This window comes from Phyllostomus discolor, chromosome 7, assembly GCF_004126475.2.
Source record: "Phyllostomus discolor isolate MPI-MPIP mPhyDis1 chromosome 7, mPhyDis1.pri.v3, whole genome shotgun sequence".
Taxonomy (NCBI): Eukaryota; Metazoa; Chordata; class Mammalia; order Chiroptera; family Phyllostomidae; genus Phyllostomus; species Phyllostomus discolor.
This window is the reverse complement of record NC_040909.2, coordinates 37,620,029-37,647,347: the sequence shown is the minus strand read 5'-3', so window position 1 is coordinate 37,647,347 and position 27,319 is coordinate 37,620,029. Positions and strand designations below refer to the sequence as shown.

Genomic DNA, 27,319 nt, shown 5'->3' with positions numbered 1-27,319 from the left:
CTTGGGTGAAGATTAATTTAAAAACAAACAAACAAAAAAAAACCTCTGCTAGCCAAAGGAGCTAGTAGTAATTTCCCAAAGCAGCTTCTAGGATCTGAAGAGCTAGAATCTTTGCTGGGATTGGAGTTTGCTGTGGTTGTGTTTTGGACTGTTATTTCTAATAGCTCAACAGTGTAGGTTTTAATAGCACCTCAGTGCATGCAATGAAATTACAGTAATGAACAAGACAGGCAAAGTTCTTGCATCTCAGGCAGCTTGTAAACTTTGTGGGGGAGGTAGGTAGGACAGACAGTAAGAAGTTAAAAATAAATTTCCATGATGATAAGAGCTATGAAAAAAGCAAAACAGGTTATTGTCATAAAACTGACATGAGGTTGAGGAAGAAGCAGCTAAGTCAGAATCAGTGGTCATGAAGGCTTCTGTGAGGAGGTGACATTTTTGAGCCAGTTATTGAATGTCCTGGAGGAGCCATTCATAGGAAGCTTTGGGGGAAAAGAGATCCAAGCAGAGAGAACATTTAAAGATTCTTAGGTTGCAAAGAATTAAGACTTGGGATGGTGAAACACACAATACAATATACAGATGGTGTATTATAGAATTGTACACCTGAAACCTATATAATTTTAATAACCAATGTCTCCCCAATAAATTCAATTCAAAAAAATTATACAAACAAATATAAATAAAGACTTTTAGGAAGGAATGAGCTTGGCCACTTGGCTGGATCAGTGAGTAAGGGGATAAGGAGCAAGGATTGAGGTGAGGGAGGTGGGCATAACCCTTAGTTTGGAGAGCAAGCTAAGGAATTTGTATTTTATACCAAGTGCTATGAGAGGCAGCTGATAGGTTTAAGCAGGTGTTTTTCTTAAATCTCCATAGATGGCCAAGCAAACCACAGTGGTAATTCCTGCCTTGCTAAAATAACCACATTGAGTTCAAGGGGGCTGCTTATCCATATTAGATAGCCCTAGATCATGGAGAGTCCTGGAAAATAGCCTCTAGAATCTCTGGGACCGAAAAACCCTGCAAAGAATAGAGAGCTCTGGCTGGTGTGGCTCAATGGTTGAGTGCTGGCCTGTGAATCAGAGGTTGCAGGTTCGATTTCCAGTCTAGCGCACATGGCTGGGTTGCAGGCCAGGTCCCCAGTAGGGGGTGCTCGAGAGGCAACCACACGGTGTTTCTCTCCCTCTTTCTTCCTCCCCCTCTGTCTAAAAATAAATAAGATCTTAAAAAAAAGAATAGAGGAAAAAATCATCTTTATTTCTACCATGCAGAAATAACCACCACTAAATAATGGTATTGGGTTGGCCAAAAAGTCCATATGTTTTTCCCATAAAATAAAAGACATATTTTTCATTTTCACCAATAACTTCATTGATTTGGATATTTTGAGTATGTTGGCTATCTCCCAAGTGGTATAACACTGATTGCTCTCAATTAATGTCTGGATTTGATGGCTATCAACTTCAAATGGTCTACAAAACTATGGAGCATCATTCAGCAAGAAATCTCCAGCACAAAACTTCACAAACCACTTTTGACATGTCAGTCACAGCACCTTTTCCATACACTGCACAAATCTTTTTTTGTGTTTCAGTTGTGTTTTTACCTTGCTTGAAATAATAAAGCATAATATGCTGAAAACATTGTGTATTTTTTCCATCTCCAATAAATGGGTACTCAAAAATTCACCAATTTTGGTAAGTTTTTTTAAGTTCATGCTGATATGACAGCTGTCACAATACAATCTAACAAAATTGTTTCGAATGAAGTTTAAAACAAACACTACTAGAGCCATCTTATGGGAAAAAAACAAACTTTCTGGCCAACCCAATATATTTACTTCTGGTTTGTGTTGTTCTGTATAGTAGAATCCATAATATAAAAACATCTTTGCATAGTTAACATTTTGTCCTAGGTCATATTCCTTTGTCTTAACAGATAACCAAATTATATTTCATTGTGTGACTGTACTGGAATTAATGATTATCTCATGGTTAGACATTTGGATTTTTAAAATACTGAGATACTATGAATAATGGTATTATGAATTTTTTTTTATTCAGTTTTTTGTTTCCTTTTCCCCACTTTTGACTCTTCTACCTCTCTCTTCAAAGCACAAAAATACACAGCACCTTTTAACCAATCAGATAAGTTTGGTGAGGAAGGAAGAATGCCTCTGAAGTATCTTCCCGCCTGCATTTTACATCAGTAAAAATGAAGTACTTTGTATGTTTGCTTATTAACAGAGGGCTAAAGACTATTGTAAGAGACAGAAGTCCTGATTTTAAGGGTACCCTACTGAAACTGTCGAGCCATAAACTTTTAAGCAGCTTCTGGCCTTGGACTAGGAAATCTGTTTTTAGATTCTGCATAACTAATTTTGAAATATTTTGTGTTTTCACTGAAATGTTTAAAACATGGGAGTGCATAAATTCCTTCTATGAAACATTTGGAAGAAACAACTGGGTCAGTGATTTTTATCTAGCATTGAAACAAATGCCCCTGTAATGTAAAACTTACTAAAATGAAGTTATGATTTTATCGGGTTTGCCCAAAAGTCCATTTGTTTTTTTCCTTAAGCACATTTTTCATTTTCACCAATAACTTGATTGATTTGGGTATTTTGAGTATGTCAGCTATCTCCTGCTATTGGCATCTAGTGGGTAGAAGCCAGGGGTGCTGCTAAACATCTTCCAATGCATACAACAGCTCCACAGCAAAGAATTATTTGACCAAAATGTCAGTAGTAACAAGAAGTTTTGCTAACCAGTTTTGACATGTTCGGTCAGTCGCAGCACCTTCTCCATACACTGCACAAATATTTTTTTGCATTTCAGTTGTGTTTTTACCTTTCTTGAAATAATAAAGCATAATATGCTGAAAATGTATATTTTCTTCCATCTTCAATAAATGGCTATAGAAAAATTCACCAATTTTGAAAAGTTTTTTTAAGTGCATGCTGATATGACAGCTGTTACAATGCAGTTTAACAAAATTGTTTTGAATGAAGTTAAAGACAGCTAAGCACTACTAGAGCCATCATAAGGAACAAACTTAGCAAACTTTTTGGCCAACCCAATATTTAGCTCAAAGTGGAGAGTCTTTTTCCCATGCAAAGGTATGTTCTTGGGGAATATAAATAACCCAAGAAAGTCAGCAGGACAAACCATAAATGAAAGGAATGAATTGATTTACTATCATAGGTTAATATTGCAGCTCCCTTGGAACCTCAATTTAGGTAAAGTATTTTTGTTTTCCAAAATTAATTGAAGCAGAGTCAGGAAAAGGCAAAGGAAATTTATTTCAGATTCAAGATTTTGTTTTGTATGAATAGATTTGCAAAATAGAAAAGGTCCTTTTCTGCCAAGTTATTTAGAAATTATTTGCTCATTAAAAATTAATATATTAATAGACAAACCATAGTTTAGATACCCTAATTTAACTAAAACCAACATCTTATGCATTTTTATATTTCTCTTCAGCAAAAAAAAAAATAATTATTTTAAGAAAGTAGAGGTAATCACTACTATCTTATTCTGACCCTAAGCTTGCTGAGGTGGTTAGTGTACCAGGTGCCATTTGGGTTAGATTGGAAAAGTTTTTTAAAAGTATTTGTTCTGAGCAGAGTTTAATTTTTTTTTTTTTTAAATCCTCACCAGAGGACAGTTCTTTCATTGCTTTTTTTAGAGAGTGAGGAAGGGAGAGAGAGAAACATCAGTGCTAGAAAGAAGCATCAATTGGTTGACTCCCTTGCACGCCTGGACTGGGGCTCAAACCTGCAACCTAGGCACCTACCCTGACCAGGTATTGAACTGGCCCCACAACATTTCAGGTACGGGACAACACTCCAACCTATTGAGCCACACCAAGTCTGGGCCAGAGTTTGATTTTGAAAGATAGTGGAAATACATATTTGTAGAAATAAGATTGTGGTAAAACTTGGTTGTATTTGTGAGCTCAGAACATTTCACTTAATAGGAGAAGATTATCCCTAAAATTAATAGTCTTCGCAGGTAGTAAATAAGCAAGGGGTTAGTTGATGGATTGGTATATTTTTCTTGTTGGATATTCACAGAAATTTAAGATTTGGAAGTTAGGTTTTATTTGAGTCATATGGGAGCCTCTCTGTGGTCTTAGGAGGAGTAGAATAAAATGCTGATGAAGGAAGATCATCAGGTTTTTGCTGGGAGCACAGTGTAGGCTGGACTGAAGTTGGGAAGAGGCTGAAAGCTGGTTGTTGACCAGACATGGCATGGTGAGCTGGTAATGAAGATTCAGTTTGGAGGGAAGTTACAGAACAGGAGTTTTCATGACCCTGCCCGTGAAACCACTCTGCATCTACCTTTCCTGTTGTCCCTTACCTGTTCTTACTGTCCCTTACCTGTCTCGTGTGGTCATCTAGATGTCTTTGAAGATGAAAAACCCCCCAAGGAGAGTCTGCTCTCAAAAGCCTCACAGGGGAAGAGGAAGAGGGGCCGTGGTGGTCCTGGGGGCCCAGCAGATGCTCCAGCAAAAAAGAAAGTGGCCAAGGTGACTGTGAAGTCTGAAAACCTCAAGGCTGTAAAGGAGGAAGACTTCAGTGATGGGGAAGATTTCAGGTGAGAGGTCTTGATTGTTGCCATCAGGAAAGTGTGATTAATAAAACCTACTCTTTGTGCTCATCACTAGGGTCCATGGACAAGACTGGATCTTTTTTTTTTTTTTTAAGATTTTATTTATTTATTTTTTTAGAGAGGGAAGTGGGGGAGATAGAGAGAAAGATCAGTGTATGGTTACTGGGGGTTATGGCCTGCAACCCAGGCATGTACCCTGGCTGGGAATCGAACCTGCGACACTTTAGTTCGCAGCCCACACTCAATCCACTGAGCTACACCAGCCAGGGGAAGACTGGATCTTTAAACTCTTCTAGATAGAGCTCAGACTGCTAGTAACAGCTAGAAAGAATCTTAGTGATTATAGATTTTTACCTCCCAAACTTTTCAGGTGAGGACAGCGACAGCTTACAGAAAGTGATTTATTTGTGGTTACACAGGTAGTGGGAAAAACCAGGTGAGACCCAGGTCTTTGATTCCTGGTCCTGTGTTCTTCTGTTACTCAAAGATACTACATGTAAAATATATTTACCTGCCATTCCAGCTTTCTCTCATACCACTCTCCTCAAGCACACTCTACCGCCCAGCAGGACTTCTACCATCATTAGACCCATGATCATACTTTCCCATCTCTGAGCTGTGCTCATATACTCCTCCTACCTGAAATGCTTTCTTTCACTTTGAAGGTGAAGATCAGAAGCCATCCACAGACTTAAGATATTTTCTTTTTTTGGAAATTATTTATTTAGTTTTAGAGAGGGGGGAAGGTAAGGAGAAAGAGGGAGACTACATCAATGCACAGGAGAAATATTGATTGGTTGCCTCTCACATGCCCCCAGCCAGGCACCTGGTCTGCAGCTGGGTGTGTTCCCTGGTGGAGAATGGAACTGGGGACCTTTCAGTTTGTAGGACAATGTCCAACCTACTGAGCCATACCAGTCAGGGCCAGACTTAAGATATATTCAACCTAAGATGGTTTTATTGGGAAGCAACCCCATCATAAGATGAGGAAAACCTGTATTGCACACTAGCCACCATTTAGTCTTGAACTGATGTGCAGCTAACTACTTATCTACTTACCTAGCTAGGTATCCTGGTTTATGTTGTTATTTATGACATACCTATGTACAGTCACATCCCCACTTTTCTGTAAATTACACTTCTACTTCAGTCTCCTTATGTCATATTTCCTGGGGCTGGGGGACCTCCTGAGTTGGCCCGTAGTAGGATCAGCAAGTGCAAATTACCATTTCTTCTTTCTGGCACCCGACTGTATATACACACACATCACAGCTTTTACTTCTGGAATTCATGTTATATTGTGTTTTCTTGTAGCTTTTCCTATCCCATTTCCAGACACAGCTAAGTTTTCCTTCACACAGCTCTAGGCTGTAGGGTTACAGGGCTCTTTCTGTTTCGCCAGCACGTCTGTCTCAGACTGACCTGAGCACATCTTGATGAGAATTTGAGGCTCATGCTGATGGAGCAAATGAGGCTCTGAGCTCACAAGTGATCTTTAAATAGTTGCATACAGATATAGTTGCAACAGGTTTTCAATAAATAGAAGTCCTTAAAATTCCATGTAGTTTAAGTGTAATACCAGGATGTTTGCACCTTCTTCATTCCTTCCTGTGGTCTTCATACAGGGACTTTACAAGTGCCTGCAGGAAGGGGCACCATCCGCAGAGAGAGGCGGCCGTGGACAAAGACAGCCACGAAGGAGACGACGAGGAGGAAAGTGAAGATGACTGGGAAGAGGTCGAAGGTGAAGTATCTTTCTTTGCTTTTGGAACCATCTGATCCTAGTTTTCTGTTTAATTCTGTTTGGAGTCATGTCACTGATTGCTATCCTGTTGTTTTCTTTAGAAACTTTTTAAGGTCAAAGATAAGGTTGTAGTAGGGACTTGCTTTTGATATAAGGAAAAATTCAACACCAGGTTACTAGAGCAGGTTGAATATGCTCTTCCTTTGCTGGCTGTTAATGGAGTGGATTATGAAGTAAAGAGGCAATATAGCTCTACAAAGAGTAGAGGCTTAAAAAAAACCACACACACGGATTTTTAAAGAGTTAGACCTGGGGTCAGAGCCCAGCTTTTCCCCTCAAACAGCTGTGCGAGGAAGTAACTCCACCTGTCTGAGCTGGTTTTCTTCATGGTTAGCATTCAATGAACACTGAATGCTTACTATGAGCAGGCTAGGCTCTGGGCTTGTGGGAGGGGTGGGGGAGTTGCAGATGTAACAGGCCTAGTGCATCACGTACTCACATAACCAGCTGACATTATCATCCCTGAATCCTGTTGCCAGGCATGACCTTTTCCCAGCTGTCTGTTTGAAAAATATTCAAACCTACAAGAAAGTCGAAAATATAGTATATATACTCTTCATCTAGATTCACTAACTAACATTTTGCCATCTTTCAGTAAGTATGTGTTGTAGAAGCATTTGAGAGTAAGTCACAGACATTTTGACACTTCATTTCTCAATAAATACCACACCGTGCATTTCCTAAGAATAAGACCTTCCGCTACACTGTAAAATACCATTGTCACTCCTAAGAAAAAGAAAAATCCCTGGCTGTTATAAAAATACTCTTTACAGCCGTTTTCCCCCTTTTGTTCTAATCTAGGATCTGTTCAAGGTGTAAGCCTTGAATTGGTTGTCTCTTTAGTTTCTTTCATTCTAGAACAGTACCCCCGCCCTCCATTAGTGTCCTTTAGTTTTCCATAACACTGCCTTTTTGACTGAAGAGTTCTAGCCTCTTGTTGTGTAGAGTATCTCAGGCTCTGGTTTCATCTGATGAATCATTAGATATCTAATGGTGATGTCACACTTGTTTCAGTGTCCCGTGTATTTCTTATAAATTGTGAATTAAATCCAGAGTCTTGATTGAATTTAGGTTAAACTTTTTTTAAAGATTTTATTTATTTATTTTTAGAGAGGGAAGGGAGGGAAAGAGAGAGAGAGAGAGAGAGAGAAACATCAATGTGCGGTTGCTGGGGGTCCTGGCCTGCAACCGCAGGTTCAATTCCCAGCTCATGTGCCCTGACTGGGAATTGAACCTGCGACACTTTGGTTCGAAGCCCGGGCTCAATCCACTGAGCTGTATCAGCCAGGGCTCAGATTAAACTTTTTTAAATTATGTTTTGTTATGCTATTACAGTTGTCCCAATTTTTCCCCACTCTGTCCCCCTCCAGCCAGCACCCCCACTCCCTCAGGCAGTCTCCACGCCATTGTTCACATCCATAGGTCGTGTGTAGGTTCTTTGGCTCCTTTGTTACCTATATACTGTACTTTACATCCCCGTGGCTATTCTGTATCTATTTGTACTTCTTAATCCCCTCACCTCTTCACCATTCCCACACTCCCCCTTCCCATCTGGCAACCATCAAAACGCTCTCTGTGTCCATGACGCTATCTCTGTTCTCCTCCCTACACTGTTGTCCACATCTGTGTGTCACCCATACATGCATACATGTTCTTTGACTAGTCCCTTCCATTCTTTCCACCGTTGCCTCCCTCCCACCCCCCTCCCCTCTGGCTGCTGTCAGTTCGTTCCATGTTTCCAGGTCTCTGGTTCTGTTTTGCTCGTTAGTTTATTTTGTTCATTAGATTCCTCTTGTAAGTGAGATCATATGGTATTTGTCTTTCACTGCCTGGTTTATTTCACTTAGCATAATGGTCTTCAGTTCCATCCATGCTGTCACAAAAGGTAGGAATTCTTTCTTATTTCTTTCTACTGTATAGTATTCCATTGTGTAAATGTACCATAGTTCTTTAATCCACTCATCTACTGATGGGCACTTGGGCTGTTTCCAGCACTTGGCTATTGTAAATAGCACTGCAATGAACATAGGGATGAATAAGTTCTTTTGAATTAGTGTTTTGGGGTTCTTAGGGGATGTTACCAGCAATGGAATCACTGGGTCAGAAGGCTGTTCCACTTTTAATTTTTTGAGGAAATTTCATACTGTTTTCCACAGTAGCCACATCAGCCTGCGTTCTCCGGTGGTGCCCCAGGGTTCCCTTTTCTCCACATTCCCACCAACTCTTGTTTGTTGATTTATTAATGATGGCCATTCTGACCAGTGTGAAGTGGTATCTCCTTGTGGTTTTAATTTGCATCTCTCTGATGGCTAGTGACATTGAGCCATTCTCCCTTTCTAATAACTATCTCTGGGGTAATGCTCTGATTCTCAGCAATTATCTTGTTCCCCAATAATTTTTACTTAGCTGTTTTAGAATGCATTAATGATCATGACTAGATCAAAAATTATTATATTGAGGATTGCAAAACGATAATTATTGGATTCTATCATTTTATATACATTTAATACCTGAGTGATCTGTAAAGGAGTTGTATTATTAAAGTTTTTTTTTTTTTACAAATTATATATATTACCAATTATCTTTTTAAGCTTCAGGTTGTCCCAAGTTCAGCTAGTGAAAGCCTCGTTAGGGTAGCTTCCCTACCATGCCTTTATGACATGGCCTACTAGTTTTTGAGAACATGTGTGTTTTCTGGCACAACAAGGTGTTCTAGGCTCACTTTATACTTTCCTTGTTCCAGACCTGGAATCAACCTTGTTTCTCTTGGTTCATTTCAAGAAGCCCTGGTTCATTTTAGTGAGGACTGGTATATAGAAACCAAAATCTTATCATTAGGTGTGTTCATTGCAAAACAGGTGTTACTGCTTCTGAGCCCAAAGCTTCTTTATAAGAGCCCTTTGCTACCAAAGTGCACAGATCCATTTCAGCAAATTCAGTTTATTTCAGCTAGTGCTGATGAGCAGTGAAGGGGATAAAGAGATGAAAAAGATGCATTCCTTGTCATTACAAGTTTGTAACTAAGACTGAAAGACACCTAAATCATTACTTCATACAAAGTAAATTGTACTGATATATAATAATGAAAAGATAGGAATTGTTCTCACTTGCCTTTTTTTTTTTTATGAAAAGAGTAAGTATCTACTAAAACACACAAGCGTCAGCTCCTTGGTAGCAGGGGCCTGTATCTAATTCAACTCAATATCTTTGTGACTTTGTTTCCTCCTTCTGTACTCTCAGGACTACTTTTCTCTGGGTTAAATGAAACAAATAAATGTAAAACTCTTAGCACAATGCCTGGCGGTGGGGGTTGTTTTTATTCTTGTTTTTTAGGTATTCAAAGTATAGAAGGAGTACTTATTTTCTCTAGTTGTCAACCTTGCATCTATTTCTCACTTCCTCCTTCCCATCAGAACCTCGATTTTGTTCATTACAGTAGCCATTATTATTATTGTTGTTGTTGTTGACTTTTTAAATTACTGTTGATAGAACTTAGTGAGCCTGTGCCAGGTGGTGTGGGAGAAAATGCAGCCTTCTCTCAGTCTGTCCTGCCTATGAAGCCAGTGGAGATAGAGATTGAAACACCGGAGCAGGCGAAAGCAAGAGAAAGAAGGTAAGATTGGGCACTTGCTTTTAGATTGCTGTCACTTATCATTGGCAACAACTGTTACTTAATGAAAACTTCTGAGAGACACTAGGAAGTCAGGGCTGAGTAGCAAGGTGGGAACCTCGGGTGGGAGAACCCTGGGCTCACCTTTATGACTTGAATGAGAAACCTTCATGTTCTGGCTGGGGCAGGAGACGAGGAGGGAAAATGCCTCTGTATTGAACCACTTCTCTGTGACAAGGTTGTCCTTATCTTACTCAGTCTTTAAAGCAGTATGTGAAGGAGCCAGAGGCCCAGAGAGGTTAAATATAATTTCAGGAGTCATTCACCAGTAAGTGGATGAGCCAAGCTCTAAGTCCCTGTCAGGCTGACTCAGGAAGTCATGCTTTCCTCACCACGTCACTCTCCAAGACTTGAAACAGTGCCCTCTGTGGTAGGGAGCCCCCATTTTACCCCAGTGTCCCCAGTACCTCTGTATCTTCTGGCGGCTTGGGAACATGGAGCATAATACCTGCTAGTTTATTGGTTAAAGGGTTCCACTGTTTGATGGGCATGTTATTAGCCATGTATAGGGAAGATAATAGAAGTCATTCAAGAAGCATCGAATTTTCTTAAAGGTGAGTGGGACACAGACATGAAAGAGATTTTACACCAGAATAGCATAATACAAATGAGTATACATTAACTGAATATAAAGGTGGTGTTTGCTAAGGAGGGACTGGGTAGTTGGAAAGTCAGACAGTCAGAGAAGACTTCCTGGAGGGGGTGAATTTTGACTCATGTTCATGAGTTATGATTTGGGGCAGGTTTAGAGGAGGGCAGTATGGGCAGAGCTAAATAAATTTAATAATAATTAATTTAGTCCTGAGCTAAAATTCGCAGGTGAGAAGGAGCAGAAAGGTATGCAGAAAAAGGGTAGCTTTTTAAAAATTTACTCAAGTATCACAGCCTTGGGTAGGAAAAAAAGGAGAACAATTCATGTGCCATTATAAATAAAAGGAATTAACTGGGGGATGGAGTCAGGTTCCAATTCCCCAGTTCATTCTCAGATTTTTCAATGTTCATTGCAGTGAAAAAATACAAATGGAGTTTGAGACAAGTCTTCGGAGGCTGATGAAGCGTTTCAGTAAGGAAGTCCACGAGAACACACACAAGGTGAGGGCAGGAACGACGGGAAAAGACAGCATTCCTCTGTGTTGGGGCAGGATGCTGTGGCGGGAAGAACTTGGGTTCCCAGTCAGTGAAACCTAGGTCTTATTTCTGAATCTCCTACTCACTATGTGACCTTGGCAAGTTTCTTATTCTCTCTGAGTCTTAGTTCCCTTATCCTTGAAGTAGGGGGTAGCCGTAGTGTCTTTCCCGGAGGGTGGTTGTGAGGATTAAGCAAATGACACGTGTAAGGTGCACAGCGCAGTACCTGGCATGGAGCAGGGGTTAAATAACAGACACAGTCCATCTCTTCTTTCAACTATTTAATAACACTAATTCTGATCTCAGCTGAAGTCTCTGGCTTTTGACTTCATCGTAGTTATTAAACATGTTTTATGGACCTAGCAAGGTTCTTGGCATATGGGGAGAGAGACTTGTATAAAGTTTATTTCCTTCTATTAAAGGGTTTCTGATCTCACAAGATGGAACAAAAAAGACCTCAAAACAGAGAAACTCAAGACTTGGAAGAAAGAAAGAGATTAGTGTGGGTGCAGATAGCTGAGGAAGGCTTTATTTAGGAGAAAGGACAGCATGTTGAGATGGGAGAGGACGGAGTCTAGGAGGATCACTCTCACCAAGTTCCAGAGGGGATGGGGCGTGGGCAACTAGTTTGCCCACATCTTGGAGGATGTGTGTGTTGGAGGCCAGACAAGAGCGCGGCCAGGGAGGACTTTGGTTTTTCTTCCAGTTGGCAGTGGGCAGCAGAGAAGGTGGTGACAGGATGGATGGAGGAGACACTCCACAGCAGCCACAGAAACCTAGAGGTGAAATGTGCACATAGCAAGAACAGAGAGGAGATGAGACGGGAACTGGCGTGATGCCCTCCTCACAGCAGCCTTGGGGAGTAAATGAGATAGCTGTGATTCTCGTACCTCTTGATATTGGAGAAGAAAGAAAGAGACCAACATTTGAAGCTTAAGTGAGGGGCGAAGGGCAGTGCCATTGATTGAAATAGGCAGGCTATGAGTGGGAAGGAAGACCAATTTTGAAGTGAAAATGATGCAGATCTATGTGTGAAAGAAGGAGACGACAGTCACAGGATGATTTCAGTAGGTTGAGGAAGGGTGGGCATGGAGGTCAGATGTGAGACTGGTGCGGGATCAGAGCAGAGCAGGGTGGGTTCAAGCACACACAGAGGTGCCGGCAGCTGTGCAGTGAGCCCATGCTCTCCCCTGGCTTTGACAGTTACTAGCCCATGAGCAGTCCTACTGTTCTTTTCCACTACTCAGTTTCCACTACTCCCTGACACTCCTGAGCAAACCCCAGACATTGCAGCATTTCATCCATAGTCCCTTCGGTATATATCTCTAAAACACAAGGCCTCTTGGAAGAAAAGAAGTTTGTATTTTGAACTTTGAGATTCGGGATTCTTTGAGGGAATGAATCTCTAGATAGAAGAGGGGGGGAGACAAAAATCTTGGGAAATGGCCAATGTTAGTATTTTTACTTTTTTTGTATGTAGAAATGACAACAAATATTTCCTGTCCACAAAATGTCTTTTAATTTGGCAGCAAAAATCCACCTGATTTTTAGCCTTTCTTCCATGTCTTCCTTTTTGTCTTTCTTCCCAGGTTCACCTTCTGTGCCTGCTGGCAAATGGCTTCTATCGAAATAGCATCTGCAACCAGCCTGATCTGCAGGCTATTAGCCTCTCCATCATCCCAACCCACTTCACCAGAGTGCCTCCTCAAGACATGGATATCTGCTACCTGTCAAACCTGGTGAAATGGTATGGCCTCTGGCCTGTGTGGCACTGCCTTTGTGTAGGATTTGTGTCTCTCTCAGAGGCTGGGTGCAAGTCATTTCCACAGATATCCCCTGAGGTGATCCTGTAAGCCAGACAGTGGGCATAGCATTGACCGTAGAGAAATGTCAGGCATGATCTCTGTCCTGGAAGAGCTCCCAGGTTGGTCAAGGTGACAAATACACCCAGTTAATTAGAGTAGTGACCAGTGCTCTGGAAGAGGTATGCTGGGGACTGTGGGCACATGGAGCTGGGACACTTATCTCAGCTGTGGGGTCTGGGAAGCTCCTGGGAAGGTAGAGTCTAAATTGGGTCTTCATTGATGAGTAGGAGTTAGCCAAACAAGGTGGGAAGAGTAGAATAAAGGCAGGGGGGCTCACAGTTCCCTTCCCAGACTTCCCCTTCTGATTTTCTTGGTATAGAGAACAGAGTTCCTCTTTGCTCTGGCCTCTCACATGAAGGAATGCCTGGCTTCTCTCCAGGTTCATTGGAACATTTACAGTTAACTCTGAACTTTCAATCAGTGAGCAAGACAACCTACAGACTACGCTGGAAAGGAGATTTGCAATTTACTCTGCACGAGATGATGAGGAATTGGTCCATGTGAGTGATTCTTCGTGGCAGCACTATTTTTATTAGACCTGTTAGCAAATGACAGTGAAGTCGTGTGCCCGATGTTGTTCCAGGTGTTTTACATGTTTGTCCTTATTCGGTCCTCGTAAAATAAAGAATAAGTACTGAAGCTCAAAGAGGCTAAGGTAAGGAACTTCCTTAGGTTCATTGACTTGGCAAGCATTGGAATCAGGGTTGGGACCAGTGTGAGTCGAAGGCCTACACTCTTTCCTTTCTGTTACTTGGTGGCCTGAAGTGTTAAAGCACTGGATTTTTGGTCAGGCGCCCTAGGATTGTTTCCATTAACTGTTCAGAAATTGTGTTCAGAAGGTCTAAGGAAATGTTTCATATTGGCTGCTGAAATCCTCAAGGAAGTGTTTCCATGTCTTCTAGTTTGAGTGACAGCATTGGCAGGCAGCCAATGCAATTTTGTGTCTACCAAAAGCAGTCCTGGTGAAGAGCCCTTATTATGTAGACAGGCTTTTTCAAATGCTTGAGAATAACCTCAGGTAAGGCTCTGAATGAAACAAAAATAGAGGTAAATATATGGAAGATACATTCCAGGAATCTGTCCCTGGAAGATTCCTGTGAATAGACACATTTGTGCCTGAACCCCAGATTCCCTGTTTGTTTAGGGAAAGAGGCCATACTTCTTGTATCTTCAGTGGCTAAATGACTGGCATCTTTACCCTCGCTCCTTCTAATTTGGTTTGATAAAGTCTGGCCAGTAATTATGCTGTAATACCACCATCTAGAGAGAAACATTAATATCCGTGTACTGTTCTCCAAGATTTGTTCCTGTGCATGTGTTTATATACCTTTATTTTCATTTGTGGTTCTTTTTTTAAGCAAAAACATACAGGTTTTTTTTTAAGTAAACAATTCAGTGACATTTAGTGCATTTAGAGTTTTGTACAACAACCACCTCTATTTCCAAAACATTTTTGCTACCCTGAAAGGAAATCCTATACCCATTACACAGTTACTCCTTATTCTGCCTCTTCCACCCCCTCAGGCACGTATGAACCACCAATATGCATTGTCTAATGGTTTACGTATTCTGGACATTTCATATAAAAGAAATTGTACATGTGATGTTTTGTTTCTGCTTTCTATCACTTAGCATATTTTCAAGGTTCATCTATGTTCGCAGATTGTATGAGTACTTCATTCCTTTATATGGCTGAATAATATTTCTTTGTATGGAAAGAACCACATTTTATTTAATTATTCATTAACTGATAGGCATTTAGATCGTTTCCACCTTTTGGCTGTTGTGAAGAGTACTGCCATATACATGTGTACATGTATTTATTTGAGTGCTTGTGTGTAGTTCTTTTGGGTATATACCTAGGAGTGGATTTCCTGGGCCATAGGGTAATTGTAGGTTAAACTTGACTGCCGCGTATTTCCACAGCAGCTGCACTATTCCACTAGCAATATCCAAGGGTTCCAATTTCTACAAATTCTCACCAACACTTGTAATTTTCCATGTTTTTTTAAAGATTTATTTATTTATTTTTAGACAGGGGGAGAGAGGGAGAAAGAGAGTGAGAGAAACATCAATGTGTGGTTGTCTTTAGTGCACCCCAACTCGGGACCTGTTCTGCAACCCAGGCATGTGCCCTGACTGGGAATCAAACCACTGACCCTTTGGTTTTCAGGCTGGCACTCAATCCACTGAGCCACACCAGCCAGGGCTGCATGTTTTTATTCTAGTCATCCTAATCGGTATGAAGTAGTATCTCATTGTGATTTTGATTTGCATTTCCCTGATAACTAATGATAGCATATTTTCATGTGTGTATTGGCCATTTATATATCTTCTTTGGAGAAACGTCTATTCCAGTCTTTTACCTATATTTTAATTGAGTTTTGTCTTTTTGTTGTTGAGTTGTAAGAGTTCTTTATATATTTTGGGTACCAGACACCAATCAGATACATGCTTTGCAAATATTTTCTCCCATTATTTAGGTTGTCTTTTTACTTTCTTGATAAAGTCCTTTGATGTAGAAAAGTTTTAATTTTGACAAAGTCAAAATTTTCATTTGTTCCTTATACTTTTGGTGTCATATCTAGTACTCCTTTGTCAAATCCAAGGTCATAAAGATTTCCTTCTATATTTTCTTCTAAGAGTTTTACAGTTTCTAGCTCTTAGATATAGGTCTTTTATCCATTTTCAGTTAATGTTTGTATGTGATGTGAGGTAGGTGTTCAACTTTATTCTTTTTGCATGTGGGTATCTAGTTGTCCCAGCACTATTTGTTGAAGGACTAGACTCTTTCAACTGTTTGTTGAATTATTTTTTCTACTTTTTGAAACAAGAAATTTTTCAATGGGGATTGAATGGTCTTGGCACTCTTGTCCAAAATCCACTGGCCATAGATGTATAGATTAACTTCAGGCTTCTCAATTTTATTCCATTGGTCTACATGTCTCTCTTTATGCCAGTACCACACTGATTGCTATAGCTTTGTAGTAAGTTTTGAAATTAGAAGTATGAGTGAAACTTAATTCTTTATTTACAATGTTGTTTTGGCTATTCAGGGCCCCATGCAATTTCACATGAATTTGATGAACTACTTTTTCATTTCTATTATAAATAAAAAAGGCCATTGGGATTTTGATAGGGATTACATTGAATCTGTTGATTGATTTGGGTAGCGTTGCCGGCAAGACAGTGTTAACGTCCTCCAGGTCACTAACATGGATACCTTCCATTCACTTTGTGTCTCATTTCTTTATGCTGTATGTTGGTGTTTTCAGTGTACTTGTCTATCACTTCAGTTAAATTTTTTCCTAGGTATTTTTTATTCTATCATAAATAATACTGTTTTCTTCATTTCCTTTTTAGATTGTTCATTGCAGGTGAATAGAAATGCATCTGATTTTTTATGTTGATCTCATACCTTAAAACCTTGCTAAATTCACTTGTTAGCTCCAGTAGCATTCTTGTACATTCTTTCATATTTTCTATGTATAAGATCTTGCTATCTATAAATAGAGATAATTTTACTTCTTTTACAGCTTGGATGCCTTTTGTTTCTTTTTCTTCTCCAATTCCTCTGGCTGCAACTTCCAGTTCAGTTTAGAATAGCATTGGTAAACACAGGCATCCTTATCTTGTTCCCAGTCTTGGGGGTGGAGAAAGCTTTCACTCTTTAGTGCTGAATATCTTGCTAGCTGTGGGTTTTTAATCAGTTTTCTTTGTTGTGTTGAAGTTTCCTCCTATTTCTTGTTTTTTGAGTGTTTTTATCATGCAAGTGTGTTGGATTCTATCAAGTGCTTTTTCTGCACCATTTGAAATGATTGTGGTTTTTTTCTTTATTCTATCAATATAGTGCTTTGCATTGATTGATTTTCTTATATTAAACCATCCTTGCATTCCTGAGAATAAATCCCACTTTTTTATGGTGTATAATTTTTTTGTAATGTAAACCAAATATTTATTCTAAAATGTATATTAAATCTAAAGAGCACACTAAATTATAAAACACAGAATACCAATATAATTTTATTGAATAAGAAATACTCAAAACAGAATACAACTGTATATTTTTGAAACCTTTTGAATCAGAACAAAACTGGATATAAAATGGCATATTAAAAAAAGGAAATTAAATACAGGTAGACTTTATTCCATATATGTCAACATTCAGATTTACTTGATATAATCCACTATATCAATAGACTAAAGAAAAATAATTGTATGACCATATTAATTGAAATAAAACAAGCATTTGATAAAGCCCAATACCCATTCATGAAAGAAAAAACATGTATGTTGTAATTGAGGATTGGAGGATAACTAACTTAACTTAATGAAGAGTACCTAATAAGAACCTACTACTAAGATTATACTTAATAATGAAATACTAAATAATTTCTTCCTAAGATCAGAAATAAGACAAAGATATCTGCTGTAATTACTCTTATTCCAAATAGTCCTGGAATTTTTAAGCAGTATCATAAGCCAAGAAAAAGAAATAAAAGACACGTTAATCAGAAAGAAAGAAAGAAAGAAAAACTGCCTCTATTTTCAGATGACATTGTTGTATACATAGAAAATCTCAAGACATCTACAGAAAAAAAACCCCGAAAATCTCTTAGAACTATGTAAGTTCTTCTTATGTACTTCTTTTGTACTTCTCTTAGAAATACGTAAGTTCATCAAGGTCATGGTGTACTGCTAGATCAACATGCAAACATCAGTAAATTTTTAAAATATATTTTATTGATTATGCTATTATAGTTGTCCCATTCCCCTCCCCCCCTTTATTCCCCTCCACCCTTCACCCTCCCTCCCACCCACATTCCCCCCCTTTAGTTCATGTCCATGGGTCATACATGTAAGTTCTTTGGCTTCTACATTTCCTACACTAGTTTTAATCTCCCCTGTCTGTTTTCTACCTACCATCTATGCTACTTATTCTCTATTCCTTCTCCCCCCTCTCTTCCCCTCTGCCCTCCCCTGCTGATAACCTTCCATGTGATCTCCATTTCTGTGATTCTGTTCCTATTCTAGTTTGCTTAGTTTGTTTTTGTTCTTGTTTTAGGTGTGGTTGTTAATAACTGAGTTTGTTGTCATTTTACTGTTCATAGTTTTAATCTTCTTTTTCTTAGATAAGTCCCTTTAACATTTCATATAATCAGGACTTGGTGATGATGAACTCCTTTAACTTGACCTTATCTGAGAAGCACTTCAACTGTCCTTCCATTCTAAATGAAAGCTTTGCTGGATAGAACAGTCTTGTATGTAGGTCCTTGCCTTTTGTGACTTGGAATACTTCTTTCCAGCCCCTTCTGGCCTGTAAGGTCTCTTTTGAGAAATCAGCTGATAACCTTATGGGAAGTCTTTTATAGGTAACTCTACTTTTTTCTTGCTGCTTTTAAGATTTCCTCCTTATCTTTAATCTTGGCTAATATAATGATGATGTGCCTTGGTGTGTGCCTCAGTGTGTTCCTCCTTGGGTCCAACTTCTTTGGGACTCTGAGCTTCCTGGACTTCCTGGAAGTCTATTTCCTTTGCCAGATTGGGGAAGTTCTCCTTCATTATTTGTTCAAATAAGTTTTCAATTTCTTGATCTTGTTCTTCTCCTTCTGATACCCTATGATTTGGATGTTGGAATGTTTAAAGATGTCCTGGAGGTTCCTAAGCCCCTCCTCATTTTTTTGAATTCTTGTTTCTTCATTCTTTTCTGATTGGTTGTTTCTTTCTTCCTTCTGGTCCATTCCATTGATTTGAGTCCCAGTTTCCTTCCTGTTACTGTTGGTTCCCTGTACATTATCCTTTATTTCACTTAGCATCGCCTTCATTTTTTCATCTAATTTGCCACCATATTCAACTAATTCTGTGAGCATACTGATACCAGTGTTTTGAACTGTGTATTTGATAGTCTGACTATCTCTTCATTGCTTAGTTGTATTTTTTCTGGTGCTTTGATCTGTTCTTTCATTTGGGCCATTTTTTTTTTGTCTCAGCAATAATAGGAAGAGCCTTAGGTGTTCACCAGGGCAGGGCAACCCACATCACTGTATGTGGGGAAGGGGTCCTAGAGGGAACAATGGCACTTGCTGTGCTCTCTGCCAGTTTTGAGTCACTACCCACAAGCAGATTGGGCCCTTCTGGTGCTGATTCCCCAGTGGGTTGCCTTGTATATGTTCTAGGACCCTGTGGGTCTCTCCAACAAACTCTCCTCTGAGGCTGGGAGTCTCTCCCACTGCCGCCTCAACCCCCCAGGTGTTTTCCATCAGCGGTTTGAGGCTTTATTTCTCTGCACTGGACTTTTGGGTTGCTTCGGTCTGTTTTGCTCCCCAGTTGTTCCTCCCAGTTTATCTGCACATGAATGTGGGACTACCCGCTCCACTAGCCGTTGCCTTGCCAGGTCCGCCAGCTGCAGCGTTGCCCTCCCTGGCCCTCCAGCCACCACCTTGCCTAGAGTCCCCTTGCCTGGCTGCCCGTCTCCTCCCCTCCTACTGGTCTGGATGAATGTTTCTTCTTTAACTCCTTGGTTGTTGGACTTCCATGCAGTTCAATTTTCTGTCAGTTCCGGTTGTTTTTGTTTTTAAATTGTTGTCCTGCTTTTGGTTGTGTGAGGAGGCACAGTGTGTCTACCTACACCTCCATCTTGGCTGGAAATCCAATTTTTAATGTGTTACTAGATTTGGTTTGCTAAGTATTTTGTTGAGGATTTTAGCATCTGTATTTATAAAAGATATTGGTCTGTAGTTTTCTTGTGATATCTGGCTTTCACGTCAGGGTCATGCTGGCCTCACAGAATGAGTTAGAAAGTGTTCCCTCTTCTATTTTTTGGAGGAGTTTGAGAAGGATTCTTGTTAATTCTTCTTCAAATATTTGGTAGAACTCTCCTGGTCCTAGACTTTTTTGATGGGGGGCTTTTTTATTTCTGTTCCAATTTCTTGTTAAAGGTATATTCAGATTTTCTGTTTTTTCTTGAGTTATTTTTGGTCATTTCAGTATCTTTAGGATTTGTCCATTTCATCCATTTATCTTATTTTCTGTATAGGAATTGAATGCCTTTGCATCTTAATTTTTTTCCTCTTGGCACCAATGTACACTGACAGATTACTTATTAAAGGTGATGACCATGCATATTTGTGTAGCGCTGGATTCCTTCTAGAGTGTTATCTTATACATGATCTTATTTGTAATCCTGTGAGGAAGACATGGCAGGGGTTATTACAAATGAAGAAATGTAGGTTTAGAGCTACTCAGCTAGTTGAATGCTCCAGTGAATACTCAGTTAAATCTAGGTAAGTACTCAGTTATCCAGACTTTTACATATGTGCTTCTGTGCCATGCTGTACACAAACTATTATTGGTACAATAATAATTATACCAACTTATTGATTGTATGTTGTCAACTGAACTGTAGCTATTATTTAGATTTTTCAAGGTTTTTCACTAATGCCCTCTTTCTGTCCCAGGGTCTAACCCAAGGTGTTGTGTGGCATTTAATCATCACGTCTCCTCAGTCTCATCCACTCTGTCAGTTTCTCAGTCTTCCCTTGTCCCTCATTACCTTGATGGTTTGAAGAGTGCTGCTTAGGAGTGTTATAGCTTGTCTCTCAGTTTGGGTTTCTTTGATGTTTTCTCCATTCTTACCTCCAGAAAAAACAAGGCAAAAGTAATTTTTTCTTTTTTTTTTTAAGATCCTATTTATTTATTTTTAGAGAGAAGGGAAGGGAGGGAAAAAGAGAGAGGGAAGCACTGATCCGTTGCCTCTCGCACACCCCAACAGTGACCTGGCCTGCAACCCAGGTGTGTGCCCTGACCTGGAATCGAACCAGTGACCTTTTGCTTTTCAGGACAGCACCCAACCCACCAAGCCATGCCAGTCAGGGCAATTATTTTTTTCAATATAATGTGGCTTTTCATAGAAAACCTGCCTTCTTATTTTTCCTTTTCACCTTTGGCTTTCTCAGTAGGCCTGAGAAATGTTGGGAGCCTGAGATCTGTGTAGGAAGATCTTGTTCAGGTGTTTTATCACTGTTGCTGTGTTGGAGGTTAATTCCCTGGAGGAACCTCCCATCCTTAGAAGTTAGCAGAACGTTTAGAAATGCAACCTCTATCTCTGGCTGGTGTGGCTCAGTGGATTGAACACCAGCCTGCAAACCAATGGGTCACCAGTTTGATTCCCAGTCAGGGCACATACCTGGGTTCTGGGCAGGTCCCCAGTGGGAGGGCACGTGAGAGGCAATCACACATTGATGTTTCCCTCTCTTTCTTCCTCCCTTCCTTTCTTTCTAAAAGTAAATAAATAAAATCTTTTTTAAAAAATAATAAAGTATATATGAAAAAGATCTTAAAAAAAAAAGGAAATGTAGCCTCTAGTTGAAAGATTCATTGTGGGGAAAATATAATATAGGAAGTAAACTTTGGTCATCTGATGGTAATGGTGTTTTATATTTTTTTTTCTCAAAGTGGTATTTTATTATTTTAATCACAGACATAACATATGTTGAGTACAGAAAGGTAAGCAGAAAAAACACCACATATAAACAGCCATAACCCAATATATGGGTCCTTTTACAAATACACATATATGTTTATACAATTTTTTTCTTAAAAAATTAACATTGCACATTGAAAACACACTTTTCTTTTTCTTCAATAGATGGTGAACATTTTCCCGTTTTTCTACAAAGACAGATCTCTTCTGCATCATTTTTAATACTGTCAAGGGTTCCAGACTCCTATTTTTAGACAGCTTGGTTGATTCTAACTTTTCCCTGTTATAAATAAGCACCACAATAAGCAACATTTAAGTAAACCCTTAATCCTTCTCTGGGAATAAATATGTAATTCTTTTTCATTATAGATACTGTTACTGATTCTCCGGGCCCTACAGCTTCCAACCCGACTGGTATTGTCTCTCCAGCCAATTCCTCTGAAGTTATCAGCAGCCAAGGTGAGGTTCTTGGGGCTTCCAGAGAAAAGGGTAGTTGGTCAGGGAGAAGTGAGAAGTTACCAGACTTTTAAAAAATTGTTCATTAGACTGTTTTTAAAGGTCAGTATAAAATAGAGCATGAATTCCTTTGCACCTGCCTTGCACATACCCTGTGTTGGCAGATTGGACACATGAGTGGATATTCTAGCAGCCTGATCTCTGCATGTGCAAAAGGGCCTGCAGGAGGTCTTGGCTCCTCAGTGTTGTAGTTTCTGTCCTGGAAAACAGTGGGATGGTGCCTGTCCTCACCAGCAGTGTGGCCGATGATGGATGAAGGGCTTTGAATTCTGTAGTCTTCAAAGAAGGAGGCTGAACACTGTACTTACTGGGGTGTTGGCATTGTCTAAAATTTGATGGCCCAAAAATCTATTTTAATAATTTCTATATTAATACCATAACTTTATTAAAGTCCATCGATATTTGTTTGCAAAATGCATTAAGTGCAAGGTGAATAGTATTGTTGCTGAGGAAGTTGAGGCTCAGAGGTGACATAATTTACCTAATTCATGTAACATGAGAAACAACTTTATTTATTTTTTAATATATTTTATTGATTATGCTATTACAATTATCCCATTTTCCCCCCTTCACTCCCCTCCACCCTGCACACCCCCTCCCACACGCATTCACCCCCTTAGTTCATGTCCATGTGTCATACTTGTAAGTTCTGTGGCTTCCACATTTCCCATACTATTCTTACCCTCCCCCTGTCTATTTTCTACCTACCATCTATGCTATTTATTCTCTGTACCTTTTCCCCCTCTCTTCTCCTCCCCTGACTCCCTTGTTGCTAACCTCCCATGTGATCTCCATTTCTGTGGTTCTGTTCCTGTTCTAGTTGATTGCTTAGTTTGTTTTTGTTTCTGTTTTAGGTGTGGTTGTTAATAACTGTGAGTTTGCTGTCATTTTACTATACATATTTTTTATCTTCTTTTTCTTAGATAAGTCCCTTTAACATTTCATAAAATAAGGGCTTGGTGATGATGATCTTCTTTAATTTGACCTTATCTGAGAAGAACTTTATCTGCCCTTCCATTCTAAATGATAGCTTTGCTGGATAGAATAATCTTGGATGTAAGTCCTTGCCTTTCATGACTTGGAATACTTCCTTCCAGCCCCTTCTTGCCTGCAAGGTCTCTTTTGAGAAATCAGCTGACAGTCTGATGGGAACTCCTTTGTATGTTACTGTCTCCTTATCTCTTGCTGCTTCTAGGATTCTCTCTTTCATTTTTATCTTGGCTAAATATAATTATGATGTGCCTTGGTGTGTTCCTCCTTTGGTCCAACTTCTTTGGGACTCTCTGAGCTTCCTGGACTTCCTGGAAGTCTATTTCCTTTGCCAGATTGGGGAAGTTCTCCTTTATTATTTGTTCAAATAATTTTTCCATTTGTTGCTCTTCCTCTTCTCCTTCTGGTACCCCTATAATTTGGATGTTGGAATGTTTAATGATGTCCTGGAGGTTTCTAAGCCCCTCCTCATTTTTTTGAATTCTGGTTTCTTTATTCTTTTCTGATTGGTCGTTTCTTCCTTCTGGTCCACTCTGTTGATTTGAGTCCCAGTTTCCTTTCCATCACTATTGGTTCCCTGTGCATTTTCCTTCTTTTCTCTTATCGTAGCCTTCATTTTTTCATCTAATTTGCGACCGAATTCAACCAATTCTGTGAGCATCCTGATCATCAGTGCTTTGAACTGTGCATCTGATAGGTTGGCTATCTCTTGGTCACTTAAAAGTATTGGCTCTGGCGCTTTGATTTGTACTTCCGTTTGAGCCTTTTTTGCGGGGGGAGGGGGTCTGGTCTCTCCTGTTATGTACTGAGGGGTGGAGCCTTAGGTGTTCTCCAGGGCAGGGCAACCCAGTCGCTGTGGTGTGATGTTGTATGTGGGATGGGGTCTGAGAGGAAACTATGGTGTTTGCTCCTCTCTCCATTGGATTTCAGTCCCTTCCGCTGCTTCCCCCAAGCTAACTGGGCCTTTCTGGTGCTGATTCCCGTGTGGATGGGCTTGTGTATGTTCTAGGACCCCATGGGTCTCTCCAACAAACTCTCCTGTGATGCTGTGAGTCTCTCCTGGCACGTCAACCCCCACAGGTGTTTTCAATCAATGTCCCGAGGTTCTATTTCCCAGCACTGGGACCCTGAGTTGCGCAGTCTGTCTCACTGCCCATCTTCGCCTGGTTTATCTGCGCGCAAATGTGGCCCAGACAGCCAGGCGCCTTGTGTGCAGTGCCTCACTTTACAGTCGCTGCCTCACTGGGTCTGCCAGCCCCCTGGCCCGCTTCCGTCTTGCACCCAGGATGCCTTACGCACCCAGTGCCACCACTTTTTGTGCCATGACCCCTCTCTGCCCGGCTGCCCAACTGCCCCTCCTGACTCCACCCCTCCTACCGGTCTGGGTGAATGTGTATATTTTAACTCCTTGGTTGTTCAACTTCCATACGTCAGATCTGTTGTTATCTTGTTTCTAAATTGTTTCTGACCTTATCTTGGTTGTGCAAGGAGGCATAATGTGTCTACCTACACCTCCATGTTTGCCAGAGAAACAACTTTAAACCCAGGTTTGTCTGTTTCCACATCCTGTGCTTTTCCTCGTGCCACACTTGAGAGTAAAGAGACTTATATTGTGACCTTACTAAAGGTGCTGTAGATTTTAGCAGATATTTTCCTGTGACCCAGAAGGATAGCCAGTTGATCTCTGTCTGAGTTGGGGACAGCTTGTGTCCACTGGTTCTCTAGCCAGTGACTCAGGCCTGTTAGGTTACAGGGTCTGTAGCCTATCATTAGCAAAAAAGAAAAAGCAAAATTTCTGTTCTGTTTAAGGGAAAGAAACCTAAAGAGAGATCCACAGAGGGTCCTGGAGGCTCCTCAGAAACTTCCAGCCTAGTTTCAGAAAACCAGACCAAACCGAAGAGCAGCAGAGGAACCAGAAAAAAGAACACTTCTTCTAAGGACGCTAGCAGTCCAAGTGCCAAAGGGAAGAGGGGCATGGCAGCCACCATCAGGAAGAAGCAGAGAGAGTCCTCCTCCAGTGGGGAAGAGGAGGGCCAGGCGGAAGAGCAGGAGGAAGAGACCCAGAGACACGTTCGTGGCCGGAAGCTGCGGGTGGCCTCCAGGGTGTCTTATAAAGAGGAGGAGAGTGGGAGTAACAAGGCCAGCAGTGCCTCTGACTTTGAGCTCTCCAGTGGGGAAGCTCATCATCCATCTGATGAGGATTCTGATCCTGGTCCTTCAAAGCAGAGGAGGGCTCCAGCCTCTCAAGGGACAAAGGCAGGATCGAAAAGTAAATCCAGGACCCAACATGGAAGCCAACATAAGCGCCCTGGCTTTCCAGCAGCATCTACAAACTCTTCGAGCACTAAGAGTAAGAGAAGCAAGAAAATGTCCAGCGATGGTGAGGGGACGGAAAGAGAAAAAGCAGCTGGTGTGGACCAGTGGCTAGAGGTGTTCTGTGAGCAGGAGGAAAAGTGGGTGTGTGTGGACTGTGTGCATGGTGTGGTAGGCCAGGCTCTGACATGTCACAAGTATGCCACCAAGCCCATGACCTACGTTGTGGGCATTGACAATGATGGCTGGGTCCGGGATGTCACCCAGAGGTATGACCCAGCCTGGATGACAGTGACCCGCAAGTGCCGAGTTGATGCCAAGTGGTGGGCTGAAACCTTGAGACCCTACCAGAGCCCACTGGTGGAAAGGGAAAAGAAAGAAGACTTGGAGGTAAGGCCTCGGCTGCCACAGGCTCAAACACCCATTGAATTGTTAAAATTATTTCCATATTTGAGCACTGTATGTATGCCCAGCCTGTGTTTGGTATTTTTAGTGTTTATCTCATTAGTTGTTATTAACACTGTAAAGCTGGGATTATTATTGCTTTAATTTTACCAGTTAAGAATTTAGGATCCAAGACATTAACTGACTTGGTATTTAAACCCAGATCTGTCTGGGTTTTTTAAGATTGTATACTTCTGGTTATCGCCCAGTTATAAATTTAGAGCTTTAAAATATTTATGAAGTCATACAAGTCATGCTGAGTGAAAGAAGAAAGAACTCATTAATATGATCATTCCCCTCCCCCATCCTCTTTTCTGGCTGTGTGCACTCACACAAGCACATACACAGACAGCCCTCCCCAGATGTAGAACACTCATCTCCTGGGAAGGGAGGGACTGAGAATGAGGCGTACCTTCCGTCTGTGGAGGGGCCCACTGGGAAGCCAGCTCCTAAGCTGAAACAGAACAGTGTTGTCACTTGGTTTCAGGAGGGGAGGGCCTGGGCTGCTTGTGCACAGCAGTTGTGGTGTTGGTGGTGCTTAGCATCTCCACATGGGAATATGCCCAGATTTGCCAAAGAATTATGCCCAGTCCCTCAGGATGGGTGGAGCTTGGGTTTATTTAGCATTTTCTGTAGCAGTGTGGTTCATCCTGCACTGAGAGTTTCCTCTGGGGCTGTTCCCAGATCGTGTTACTGAAAATGGCTGAAGAAATGGGAATTGTGCAGATGGCATTGTGACCAGCCTAATTAAATAAAGTCTTTGTCCTGGGAGCCAACCCCAGGGAGGGTCTGGCCTACTCCTGGCTGTGCCACATTGCAGGTCCTCACTGATGCATTGGAGGGTTTTCAAGAGCTGCTAAGGGGCAGGGTAGGAGACCTTGGTGAGTAGGATGTGAATTACAACCGCGGAATTGTCCACCGGAAGATCAGATTCCTCAAAGAAGTGCTAAGAGAATATGTATCAGAGGAGACTCAAAACAGTCACAGGGTGTGAACATCATTTTGCTGTCCTGTGAGAGTTGTCAGGGAAACCCACGTTGCAGAATAGTGATGTCACTTTGAGATAAGGCCTCTTTCCTGAAGAAAACTGTTTTTTTTTCTGTGAAGCTCCTTAAAAGGGTGGAAATTCATCTGCTAAGGCTGGCTAAGGAATAGGTTAGATGAGTTTGCAAAGTTGCTATGAGCCACAGAAATACTTGATTTTTCTTAGCTTTGATTTATCTAAAACCTACCTAACACCAGAGCTACAAAGACAGTGTTACAGGGGTGTTTTTTTTGTTTGGTTGGGGTTGGTTTTGGGTTTGTTTTGGGGGGGGGGTTGTTTGTTTGTTTTTAATTTTTTAAAGAGAGGGGAAGGAAGGGAGAAAAAGAAACTCAGTGTGTGGTTGCCTCTCGCACCCTACTACTGGGGACCTGGCCCACAACCCAGGCATGTGCCCTGACTGAGAATCAAACCCTTTGGTTCACAGGCCAACACTCAGTCCACTGAAC

The 27,319-nt window shown here is 40.8% G+C and overlaps 1 protein-coding gene across 2 annotated transcripts in view; it reads left to right on the top strand.

Annotated features, from left to right (window-relative positions):
* XPC (XPC complex subunit, DNA damage recognition and repair factor) overlaps positions 1-27,319 on the top strand; it is a 41,726-nt gene that overhangs the window by 2,251 nt on the left and 12,156 nt on the right. The window contains exons 2-9 of one of the 2 annotated variants that reach the window (XM_028518663.2): positions 4,406-4,601; positions 6,242-6,360; positions 9,910-10,033; positions 11,098-11,182; positions 12,808-12,965; positions 13,463-13,583; positions 21,935-22,024; positions 24,881-25,774. In XM_028518663.2, coding sequence (XP_028374464.1) covers positions 4,406-4,601; positions 6,242-6,360; positions 9,910-10,033; positions 11,098-11,182; positions 12,808-12,965; positions 13,463-13,583; positions 21,935-22,024; positions 24,881-25,774 — 1,787 coding nt within the window. The remainder of the gene's footprint in view (positions 1-4,405; positions 4,602-6,241; positions 6,361-9,909; positions 10,034-11,097; positions 11,183-12,807; positions 12,966-13,462; positions 13,584-21,934; positions 22,025-24,880; positions 25,775-27,319) is intronic. The other variant, XM_036030744.1, reaches the window with a different exon arrangement.